Source organism: Schistocerca nitens, chromosome 3 (genome assembly GCF_023898315.1).
Source record: "Schistocerca nitens isolate TAMUIC-IGC-003100 chromosome 3, iqSchNite1.1, whole genome shotgun sequence".
Lineage (NCBI taxonomy): Eukaryota > Metazoa > Arthropoda > Insecta > Orthoptera > Acrididae > Schistocerca > Schistocerca nitens.
Genome location: NC_064616.1, coordinates 418,620,552 through 418,633,119, shown reverse-complemented (window position 1 = coordinate 418,633,119; position 12,568 = coordinate 418,620,552). Strand labels below are relative to the sequence as shown.

The following is a 12,568-nucleotide window of genomic DNA, read 5'->3' as shown; positions in this document are numbered from 1 at the left end:
AATTCTTTCACTTTAATCCTGAATCCTTCACGCTGCACTGAATTATGGGAACCACTTTAGCAGTAAAGTTTCTATTCTTTCAGTGATATCTATCAGATGATTTTGTACGTGTTTTTCTGTTTACGAGGTTTAAGCTCACATTTTGTAAGTATAAATTCAGGCAGTCTGTAGTGCAGTTTTCATTTCCTCTGAACAGTTAGTTACATAGCTCACTGGGGCATCGGCGCACACTGGTGACACGTCAGGAGAGAAGCAAGCTGCATCTCTGGGATTCTGTCTGCTTTTATGGTTTACTTCTTCTTCAGTTAGTCTTGCTAGGATGGGTAGGACGTGTGCATGCTGTGTGCAGACACAAGAGGAGCTGGCCACAGTTCACATTGCCCACAGGCTCTGCTGCCGAATGTACATGACGCGGTGGATCCACTCTCACATTAGAGTGAGTAGCAGATGGCAAAGCATTTGTGTCACTCAAGGTGGAGTGCCAATGTGGAGACTGGCCATCTAGCCTTCCCTATTCACTCTGTGAGTGGACAGATGGCAGATCTTTCAGCGTGGTATGAGCAGACACACAGGAGGAGGGATTTACTAGTTATCAGGAATTCCAATGTTGGGTGCATTATGAAGCCTATTAGGAAAATAGGCATTCAGGACTGGAAAGAAAGCCAATGTGCACTTTGAATGTCTGCCAAGGGGCCTCAACCAAGATGTGGGGATGGCTGTAACTGCAGCTATTGAGTGCGAGTTGTCTGCAAGTTGTGGCTCACGTTGGCACCAACAATACCTGCCGCATGGTTTCTGAGGCCACCCTCAGTTCCTACAGCCGGCTGGCAGAAGTGGTGAAGCCTGCTGGCCCCATGCATGGGGTGCAAGCAGAGCTCACAATTTATAACATTACTCACATAGTAATCACTGGGCTACTTACCATAAATGGCAACTTTATTGAATGTGGCATTCAAACACTCCTTTACGGCAATCTATTCTCTAGAAAATTATCAAAAAGCATGTCTCCCTCCCATAGCAGTAGTGTTCTGAAAAATTGGAAGGGTTAATCCACCTACCAGATGGAGAAGGCACGGCAATACACATCGCTACTGTTTCCTTTCATGTGGTTTTGAAGTATACTATTTTTCCATGCAGTAATGACTACAAAAGCTTTTGCCTTTACTGAGCATCTATGACTTGATTCACATATTCTAACACATGGAGTGGAACAATTAATTGAATCCACGAAGTCTTTATTCCTGCTCTCAAACTGACAGAACAATTTTTGTCCTCACAGAATGGAAAGTACCCAGCTTTTCAGCCAAGCATATGTCCTTAAACTTTTGTGGTTCTTCCTGTATATATTTTACCTTCTTCGGGAAACGCATACCATTTTCATTGAAATGCATTTCTTGCAAGCACATGCACAGGTACATGTCTTCTGCATAAGAAGGTGGAGTGCCAATGCTCCCTGCCGCCGTTGGATAAGCAGCTGCAGCAGCAAGTCGTATACTCCTAGCTCACTCATTTCTTACATAGTTTAATTCTTAATGCCAATGCTCCCTGCCGCCGTTGGATAAGCAGCTGCAGCAGCAAGTCGTATACTCCTAGCTCACTCATTTCTTACATAGTTTAATTCTTAATTTCTTTGCGTGTTTTTGGTACTTGCATTGTTTAATTCATAAATTTCGAGCGTATTATAGTATTTCAGAGTTGTAGCATCGCGTTTTAGTACCTGAATAGTGTAAAATCGCGTAGTCTCCTTCCGCTGTCGAGCAGTGTGTCAGCAGTGCGCAAGTAGCAGCATTACTGCATTTACTAGGCAATCTTGTATTTTAATAACCGTTTCAATTTTGTCGATTTGTTTGCGCTCTCTGTAGATTAGTTCAGACGTTCTTTGCAAAACAGTTTTTAGCATGGATAGGGACTGCAACTGCTGTGTTCGGATGCAGGCTGAGTTGGCATCCCTTCGCTCCCAGCTTCAGGCAGTGTTGGCTTCGGTCACACAGCTTGAGGCTGTTGCCAATGGGCATCACTGTGGGGGTCCGGATGGGGGCTTGTCGGGGACGGCCAGCTCGTCCCACGCATCCCCCGATCGGACTACGACTGTGGTTGCCCGGGATACTGCCCGCATTGAGGCTGATCCCTCACCTGTGGTAGAGTGGGAGGTCGTCTCAAGGTGTGGCAGGGGGCGAAAGACATTCCGGAGGGCTGAACGGAAGGCCTCTCCAGTTTGTCTGACAAACCGGTTTCAGGCTCTGTCTCAGGCTGATACTGATCTTCGGCCTGACATGGCTGCTTGTCCTGTTCCAGAGGTTGCCCCTCAGTCTACAAGATCCGGGCGGTCGCAGAGGGTGGGATTACTGGTAGTTGGGAGCTCCAACGTCAGGCGCGTAATGGGGCCCCTTAGGGAAATGGCAGCAAGAGAGGGGAAGAAAACCAATGTGCACTCCGTGTGCATACCGGGGGGAGTCATTCCAGATGTGGAAAGGGTCCTTCCGGATGCCATGAAGGGTACAGGGTGCACCCATCTGCAGGTGGTCGCTCATGTCGGCACCAATGATGTGTGTCGCTATGGATCGGAGGAAATCCTCTCTGGCTTCCGGCGGCTATCTGATTTGGTGAAGACTGCCAGTCTCGCTAGCGGGATGAAAGCAGAGCTCACCATATGCAGCATCGTCGACAGGACTGACTGCGGACCTTTGGTACAGAGCCGAGTGGAGGGTCTGAATCAGAGGCTGAGACGGTTCTGCGACCATGTGGGCTGCAGATTCCTCGACTTGCGCCATAGGGTGGTGGGGTTTCGGGTTCCGCTGGATAGGTCAGGAGTCCACTACACGCAACAAGCGGCTACACGGGTAGCAGGGGTTGTGTGGCGTGGGCTGGGCGGTTTTTTAGGTTAGATGGCCTTGGGCAAGTACAGAAAGGGCAACAGCCTCAACGGGTGCGGGGCAAAGTCAGGACATGCGGGGACCAAGCAGCAATCGGTGTTGTAATTGTCAACTGTCGAAGCTGCGTTGGTAAAGTACCGGAACTTCAAGCGCTGATAGAAAGCACCGAAGCTGAAATCGTTATAGGTACAGAAAGCTGGCTTAAGCCAGAGATAAATTCTGCCAAAATTTTTACAAAGGTACAGACGGTGTTTAGGAAGGATAGATTGCATGCAACCGGTGGTGGAGTGTTCGTCGCTGTTAGTAGTAGTTTATCCTGTAGTGAAGTATAAGTGGATAGTACGTGTGAATTGTTATGGGTGGAGGTTACACTTAACAACCGAGCTAGGTTAATAATTGGCTCCTTTTACCGACCTCCCGACTCAGCAGCGTTAGTGGCAGAACAACTGAGAGAAAATTTGGAATACGTTTCACATAAATTTCCTCAGCATGTTATAGTCTTAGGTGGAGATTTCAATTTACCAGATATAGACTGGGACACTCAGATGTTTAGGACGGGTGGTAGGGACAGAGCATCGAGTGACATTATACTGAGTGCACTATCCGAAAATTACCTCGAGCAATTAAACAGAGAACCGACTCGTGGAGATAACATCTTGGACCTACTGATAAAAAACAGAACCCGAACTTTTCGACTCTGTAAGTGCAGAACAGGGAATCAGTGAACATAAGGCCGTTGCAGCATCCCTGAATATGGAAGTTAATAGGAATATAAAAAAAGGGAGGAAGGTTTATCTGTTTAGCAAGAGTAATAGAAGGCAGATTTCAGACTACCTAACAGATCAAAACGAAAATTTCTGTTCAGACACTGACAATGTTGAGTGTTTATGGAAAAAGTTCAAGGCAATCGTAAAATGCGTTTTAGACAGGCACGTGCCGAGTAAAACTGTGAGGGACGGGAAAAACCCACCGTGGTACAACAACGAAGTTAGGAAACTACTGCGAAAGCAAAGAGAGCTTCACTCCAAGTTTAAACGCAGCCAAAACCTCTCAGACAAACAGAAGCTAAGCGATGTCAAAGTTAGCCTAAGGAGGGCTATGCGAGAAGCGTTCAGTGAATTCGAAAGTAAAATTCTATGTACCGACTTGACAGAAAATCCTAGGAAGTTCTGGTCTTACGTTAAATCAGTAAGTGGCTCGAAACAGCATATCCAGACACTCCGGGATGATGATGGCATTGAAACAGAGGATGACACGCGTAAAGCTGAAATACTAAACACCTTTTTCCAAAGCTGTTTCACAGAGGAAGACCGCACTGCAGTTCCTTCTCTAAATCCTCGCACAAACAAAAAAATGGCTGACATCGAAATAAGTGTCCAAGGAATAGAAAAGCAACTGGAATCACTCAACAGAGGAAAGTCCACTGGACCTGACGGGATACCAATTCGATTCTACACAGAGTACGCGAAAGAACTTGCCCCCATTCTAACAGCCGTGTACCGCAAGTCTCTAGAGGAACGGAGGGTTCCAAATGATTGGAAAAGAGCACAGGTAGTCCCAGTCTTCAAGAAGGGTCGTCGAGCAGATGCGCAAAACTATAGACCTATATCTCTGACGTCGATCTGTTGTAGAATTTTAGAACATGTTTTTTGCTCGAGTATCATGTCGTTTTTGGAAACCCAGAATCTACTATGTAGGAGTCAACATGGATTCCGGAAACAGCGATCGTGTGAGACCCAACTCGCGTTATTTGTTCATGAGACCCAGAAAATATTAGATACAGGCTCCCAGGTAGATGCTATTTTTCTTGACTTCCGGAAGGCGTTCGATACAGTTCCGCACTGTCGCCTGATAAACAAAGTGAGAGCCTACGGAATATCAGACCAGCTGTGTGGCTGGATTGAAGAGTTTTTAGCAAACAGAACACAGCATGTTGTTATCAATGGAGAGACGTCTACAGACGTTAAAGTAACCTCTGGCGTGCCACAGGGGAGTATTATGGGACCATTGCTTTTCACAATATATATAAATGACCTAGTAGATAGTGTCGGAAGTTCCATGCGGCTTTTCGCGGATGATGCTGTAGTATACAGAGAAGTTGCAGCATTAGAAAATTGTAGCGAAATGCAGGAAGATCTGCAGTGGATAGGCACTTGGTGCAGGGAGTGGCAACTGTCCCTTAACATAGACAAATGTAATGTATTGCGAATACATAGAAAGAAGGATCCTTTATTGTATGATTATATGATAGTGGAACAAACACTGGTAGCAGTCACTTCTGTAAAATATCTGGGAGTATGCGTGCGGAACGATTTGAAGTGGAATGATCATATAAAATTAATTGTTGGTAAGGCGGGTACCAGGTTGAGATTCATTGGGAGAGTGCTTAGAAAATGTAGTCCATCAACAAAGGAGGTGGCTTACAAAACACTCGTTCGACCTATACTTGAGTATTGCTCATCAGTGTGGGATCCGTACCAGATCGGGTTGACGGAGGAGATAGAGAAGATCCAAAGAAGAGCGGCGCGTTTCATCACAGGGTTATTTGGTAACCGTGATAGCGTTACGGAGATGTTTAATACACTCAAGTGGCAGACTCTGCAAGAGAGGCGCTCTGCATCGTGGTGTAGCTTTCCTCGCCAGGTTTCGAGAGGGTGCGTTTCTGGATGAGGTATCGAATATATTGCTTCCCCCTACTTATACCTCCCGAGGAGATCACGAATGTAAAATTAGAGAGATTAGAGCGTGCACGGAGGCTTTCAGACAGTCGTTCTTGCCGCGAACCATACGCAACTGGAACAGGAAAGGGAGGTAATGACAGTGGCACGTAAAGTGCCCTCCGCCACACACCGTTGGGTGGCTTGCGGAGTATAAATGTAGATGTAGATGTACTCTCCGTGTTGTCAGCATTTTGGATTGATTTTGATGTGTTCATACTATGTACTTGTATTCAAAAGTGTATGGCTGTTAGTGTGCATAAGGTTAGTGGCTAACTTTAACTTTGTTGAGATTCTGATAGCTTCATCTGTATTGCTATGTATGTATTTAGAACAGTTCTCCTGGTGAAGGTTTAACACGTTCTATACTTTTCTAGGATATTTGCTTGGTTTTTTAATTAAATTTTCTATCTGTGTACACAGGGTAATCACTTTTCAAAACCATATGATTGTCTGAGCAAGTAAACATACTAATGTCCATAAACATTTGGTTCCAGACATGTGGACGTATGAGTCCAATTTGCCATATGTTACCTACCCCTCTGATCTTAGGTTAGAATAGGCAAATTTCTGACACTAGAAGCATTACATTGGAACAAGGATGCACAGTCTTAATTATAAACTTGTTGATGGCTGCATGTTCTTGGACAAATGACATCAATTGAAAGTGAAGGAAATATGTGAAGTTATTGGTAATTCATCACTGGATCTCTTAATTCCATTACTTACACACTTTTTTTTGCAACTTAAATGTTTCTAAGAGCACTCTGGTACAGCAAGATGCAATACTCTTGAGAAAAAACTGGCTAAATTATTTAGTTCAATTACTATGAAGTAATCGTGGAGAGTTCAGAACAGGAGACGCTTGAAGGGACTGTGTGTATTCACTTACAAACGTCCCATTTTGTAGATATTTAACAGATTCTGCAGATTCAGCAACCTGTTATAATGTTTTATAAATAGATAAAGAATGGGTGGACTGGATAATTTTTAATAATTATCCTTTTCCCATATATCTAGATGTAAAACAAGCACATACCAGAATGACATTCAATGGAAAAAAAGGAAATTTAATTCATACGTTAAAGAAGTGGCTTACAAATCTTTCATTTGACCAATTCTTGAGTACTGCTAAATAGTATGAGGCCTTTACTAGGTATCATTAACAGAGAACAAGAAGATCGAGACAAACTGCCATTAGTAGCTGTCAATCTTGTCAGACTAACAAAGGACTTATGTTTTATATGATTACTACAAAGCAAAGTGATGTGTGGGAAGATAGTGAATACATGTGACGGGTGGGCATGGACAGTGAGACGGGTGGGAGCCGGAGTTTGGCCGGGCAGGTGTCGGAAAAATGGGAGAGCGGGGGTGGGGTGGGGGGAGAGGGGGAGGAGTAAGGGGAGAGGGGGGAGTAAGGGGAGAGGAAGAGGAGTAAGGGGAGAGGGGGGGAGTAAGGGGAGAGGGGGGAGGAGTAAGGGGAGAGGGGGAGGAGTAAGGGGAGAGGGGGAGGAGTAAGGGGAGACGGGGGGGGAGGAGTAAGGGGAGAGGGGGGGAGGAGTAAGGGGAGAGGGGGGGAGGAGTAAGGGGAGAGGGGGGGAGGAGTAAGGGGAGAGGGGGGGAGGAGTAAGGGGAGAGGGGGGGAGGAGTAAGGGGAGAGGGGGGGAGGAGTAAGGGGAGAGGGGGGGAGGAGTAAGGGGAGAGGGGGGGAGGAGTAAGGGGAGAGGGGGGGAGGAGTAAGGGGAGAGGGGGGGAGGAGTAAGGGGAGAGGGGGGGAGGAGTAAGGGGAGAGGGGGGAGGAGTAAGGGGAGAGGGGGGGAGGAGTAAGGGGAGAGGGGGGGAGGAGTAAGGGGAGAGGGGGGGGAGGAGTAAGGGGAGAGGGGGGGAGGAGTAAGGGGAGAGGGGGGAGGAGTAAGGGGAGAGGGGGGAGGAGTAAGGGGAGAGGGGGGAGGAGTAAGGGGAGAGGGGGGAGGAGTAAGGGGAGAGGGGGGAGGAGTAAGGGGAGAGGGGGGAGGAGTAAGGGGAGAGGGGGGAGGAGTAAGGGGAGAGGGGGGAGGAGTAAGGGGAGAGGGGGGAGGAGTAAGAGGAGAGGGGGGGAGTAAGGGGAGAGGGGGAGGAGTAAGGGGAGAGGGGGAGGAGTAAGGGGAGAGGGGGAGGAGTAAGGGGAGAGGGGGAGGAGTAAGGGGAGAGGGGGAGGAGTAAGGGGAGAGGGGGAGGAGTAAGGGGAGAGGGGGAGGAGTAAGGGGAGAGGGGGAGGAGTAAGGGGAGAGGGGGAGGAGTAAGGGGAGAGGGGGAGGAGTAAGGGGAGAGGGGGAGGAGTAAGGGGAGAGGGGGAGGAGTAAGGGGAGAGGGGGAGGAGTAAGGGGAGAGGGGGAGGAGTAAGGGGAGAGGGGGTTGGAGCAGTAGGAGGGAGAGTCGGTTGGAGCAGGAGGAGGGAGAGGGGGGTTGGGACAGGAGGAGGGAGAGGGGGTTGGAGCAGTAGGAGGGAGAGTCGGTTGGAGCAGGAGGAGGGAGAGGGGGTTGGAGCAGGAGGAGGGAGAGGGGGTTGGAGCAGGAGGAGGGAGAGCGAGGTTGAGGGAGGTTGGGGAGAGGGTGGGATGGGAGATGGGGGGGGGAGTGGGTGGTTGCATGAGCTTGGGGGTAGTGAGGTGTGGGGGGAATGGGAGAAGGGATGGGGGTGGGAGGAGTGTGAGAGGGAGATCACAGGGGAGAGGCAGATCACGGGGGAGAGGCAGATCACGGGGGAGAGGCAGATCACGGGGGAGAGGCAGATCACGGGGGAGAGGCAGATCACGGGGGAGAGGCAGATCACGGGGGAGAGGCAGATCACGGGGGAGAGGCAGCTCACGGGGGAGAGGCAGCTCACGGGGGAGAGGCAGCTCACGGGGGAGAGGCAGATCACGGGGGAGAGGCAGATCACGGGGGAGAGGCAGATCACGGGGGAGAGGCAGATCACGGGGGAGAGGCAGATCACGGGGGAGAGGCAGATCACGGGGGAGAGGCAGATCACGGGGGAGAGGCAGATCACGGGGGAGAGGCAGATCACGGGGGAGAGGCAGATCACGGGGGAGAGGCAGATCACGGGGGAGAGGCAGATCACGGGGGAGAGGCAGATCACGGGGGAGAGGCAGAGTGGGAGACGGTGGGTTGGAAATTATTATTTTCTGGTACTTGGGCTGTCTGGTTTCTCTGGCAGTAAAAAATATAGTACAGGATTAAATAATGCACTTACATATTCCATCATTGATGAAGAATCACATCTTTGCTTGGCAAGTCTCCAGTGCAGGCCAAGTTTATGGTACAAATGACTGTTTTCCCACTCCAGTAACTTGTCTATAGAGTGCTGAGTCTACAATAGTAAAAGCAAAATGAGTAAATACATGAAATAAGTCCAATGATTACACTTATCTATTAGACAAAGGAGCAAAGTTTTCAAGTTACTGAAACTGAAAAGACATGTTTTAATATCAAAATTCGAGAAAATTTTACTCAATATTCAGCAAAAATTTATACTTGAAAAGTACGAACAATGTTCAGAAAGTGTACTAAGTTTATAATTTTTTTCCGAAAAAATGTACTTGAGCAATTACAGTATACTGTTGATACACTTGATGACTACTTTTCCACATAATCGCCATCCTGTTCACTGTATGTGATGGGCCCAACCAACTGAGTCCAAGAGCACTTTGGTGGTCAATGCTGGACAAGGACAGGTGTTGTTGTGCAACAAGCAGACATCTCTCATTTGCATTCCCCTCCTGGTGTTTTTAATGCTTCCTTTGAGTTTTTTTTAGGGCCTTGGAATATCGTTGTGCATTGGTGGTCTCCCTCCTAGGCAGAAATTCGATCAAAGTGATGCCTTTTCTGTCCCTAAACACTGAGGTCACGATTCTTTTGTCTGAAATTGTGGTTTTGAATTTTTTGGCAGATGTGGAACTGGTGTGATGCCACTGTGATGACTGTCTTTTTGTCTCAGGCATATAATGAGCCACCAATGTTTTAACTCAAGGCACCACAGATCTCAGAAAATCTTCATCTTGCAATTCAAGTCGCTCTTTAAACCTGCAAGGGCTACCGACCCAATTTTTCTTGCACTACTGACGTCAGTTGTTTTGGGACCCATCTTGTGCACCTGTTCTGGTGCCCAGCATTTCTGCGAGTGTCTCATATAAGATAGTTCTGGAGAGTTGTTGAAGCACCGCAGACATTTCACCCACTGTAAACCTGCTGCCTTCACAAACAGTTTCCTAAATTTTTTGCACCAACTCATTAGTTATCAAGTAAGATGTACCATTGCTCTGTTTTGAACATTTGTTGTGCTTCCACTGAACTCCCTGTATCACTTAACCACACTCATTCTGTTACTAACACCTTCATCTTAAACAGTTTTCATTTCCCAAAAAAAATTCTGTAGGTTTTATTCCTTCTATGAGCAGTAACTTTATCACTTCACATGGTTTGCACTCAAAATGATTACTTACCGACATCTTTCACACAATTGGATCCTACAAATTGAGTTTATAAACTACCAGGTTACTGTTACAGTCGCTCTTGTTAGGGGACTCCCCCTCTAACACTCAGTGTTGTCCAGCCTCAAAAAAAGAAAGACTGCAGCCCATTACTGTCACAACACACTTACTTTCTGAACATGCCTTTTGTATTAGAGGCCACCAAAGCATCTCATTATGCTGCTTTTAAAGATTAAGAATACAACAGAGGACAATATTTTCACTACACAAACCATCTAGAAAAAAAAAGTGCGATCATCACTTCACCTCACCGATAAATCAGATTTTCTTGCATGTCATGTCAGTTGTCAGAGTGGTTTTAAGGACATCACTGATGAACATCCTCCCCGTCCAAGAATGGTTAAGAAATACACATGAATACCTAATAAGTAACAAAAGAAATGCTTGCTGATAGCAACAACAGGTCTATATTTTAATAATCAGTGTTTTAAAGTTTAAACAATCACTAACACAGCAGTAACAAATTTCAAACAAATTTAGAACTTCATTTTTCCTTTAACTCTTTCAGGTGCCTCTGGCTATAATTAAGTACATTAAATTTTACTGTATCTTAGGTGCAACAGAAGCATTTTTCCCAGTGGAAACTTGAGGTACACATTAGCAAATGTTCAACCTTTTCATCATGTGCAAAAGCTGCTAACTGTTGGAGATCTCTATGAAACTATCAGCAAGTCAATGTAGCAGTATGCAGCAGCTCATTATTACCAGAATAGACAGATGTGGCTGGTTCGTTACATTCCACTGTATAACTGAAATTGTTATTTTGCACGGTAATTATTGAATGATCATTTTTCTATTTATTACAATAGAGGATATTTCACCATTTGTTATTTTAGTCCATAAAATGAAGCCAAGTGTACAATGTATCTTTTGAAAATGGGTACTTATTTTTGTATAAATCTTGCATCTAAAAATCATTAGAAATTCACCTATGCGCATTACCACATAAAGAAAACTTTTCCTTCCTCCAGGAAAAATTCAGATCTAAGACGCTTAAATCAAAAGCTTACATTCAGTGTGCTACTTGAATTGCAAACGCTTGAGGCTGGCTACATGCTGGAGAATATAAAATCTTTTTCCATGGAAAAAACATGTTTTCGCATCACTGCAAGGATTCTTTTAACAAAAAAAATACAATTAATGCAAAGTTAAAATAATCACTTTGATACATAAACATTGATGGTCACTGCGGAGGGTGCAATAGCTAGATTGGTAATGATGGTGAAGGAAACCTGAAATGGCCTTGTTCAAGAAACCAGACCAACTTTCACAACGTAACACCTAAATCTGTATGACCAAACAGGGACTAACTCTGTTCCTTCTATTCTGGGTTCCAAAGTCAAATAAAATGGCAACAATGCAGTACAATAACATGAAATTAAAGGTATCCTAAGATGAACATTAAAAACAAAAAGTGTCAGTTGTAAACTAACTGAAATGTACCATAACATACCTACAGAGCACAATTATGGTCCACGGAACACACAAATTAACTAAACCCAAATCCCAGTGTGCCTCATTTTGGACTAATTAGTCATAGAAGAAATCAAGTGCATAAAAAAATAATAATAAATGAGAGAGGCTATTATCCCTCAACTACCACATGCAAACTTCATAATTACCAACACATCAACCCTCTGCTTATCAGTTTGAAAGTATACAAGAGGAAGCTTGTAGAAAGGCCACAAAAGTTACATGTGAATCACAGAAAATTTAATTTTTGCTGGAAGTTCGTAACAGGTGCTGAGCATTATTTTATACTTAACCTACATGATATAAGGCTGTCAAAATTTCTAACTGCTAGAAAGTTCCAATGATTTAAGCCTTCTTAGAAACCACATAATTTGGTGTTGGTGGATAAAAGATTAACATATCTATCACTGGTGGAAACTTCAGTGGATGGAAATTTTATTGGCAAATACTTCTCAAACTCTGAAACCATAAATAACAAAAGTCATTAGTGACTAACATTAACAGTAAGGCCCGACAATGTTTCTGTGGTACACAACAGACGTTACTATTATAACTGTAAATGACATCCCAAACAAGATAATGTACTGTGTTGTGGTTGTAAGGATATTTTCAATCTGGTAGCAAATCTTATTTCATTTTCCATATCAACACATTTTGCGTAACAGGTACTGGTGTGGCATTCAGTACATAACAAAAAATGAACTATGTTCTGACAACAAGCAATTACAATTGTTCTCTACTGCTGTACAGGTTTTGACACTTCTTTTTAACATTCTGCTTGCAAATATAATGAACGGGATTCTCTATTACGGTCTATAAATGGTTTAAATCAGAGCTTACAAGTTGTCAATACCAGCACTAGGATCACTAGTCTTTTCTTACAACTATCTTCTTTAAATACTCAATCTTCAACGTGACCATTAAATTTATTTACAAATCTCTCCAAGCTGATTACAACTGGGCCAACGAAGCGGAA

General features: G+C 45.0%; 1 protein-coding gene across 1 annotated transcript in view; it reads right to left on the bottom strand.

Annotated features, from left to right (window-relative positions):
• LOC126248360 (cysteine-rich hydrophobic domain-containing protein 2) overlaps positions 1–12,568 on the bottom strand; it is a 57,346-nt gene that overhangs the window by 30,171 nt on the left and 14,607 nt on the right. Inside the window, exon 3 of the mRNA XM_049949280.1 lies at positions 8,823–8,939. Coding sequence (XP_049805237.1) covers positions 8,823–8,939 — 117 coding nt within the window. The remainder of the gene's footprint in view (positions 1–8,822; positions 8,940–12,568) is intronic.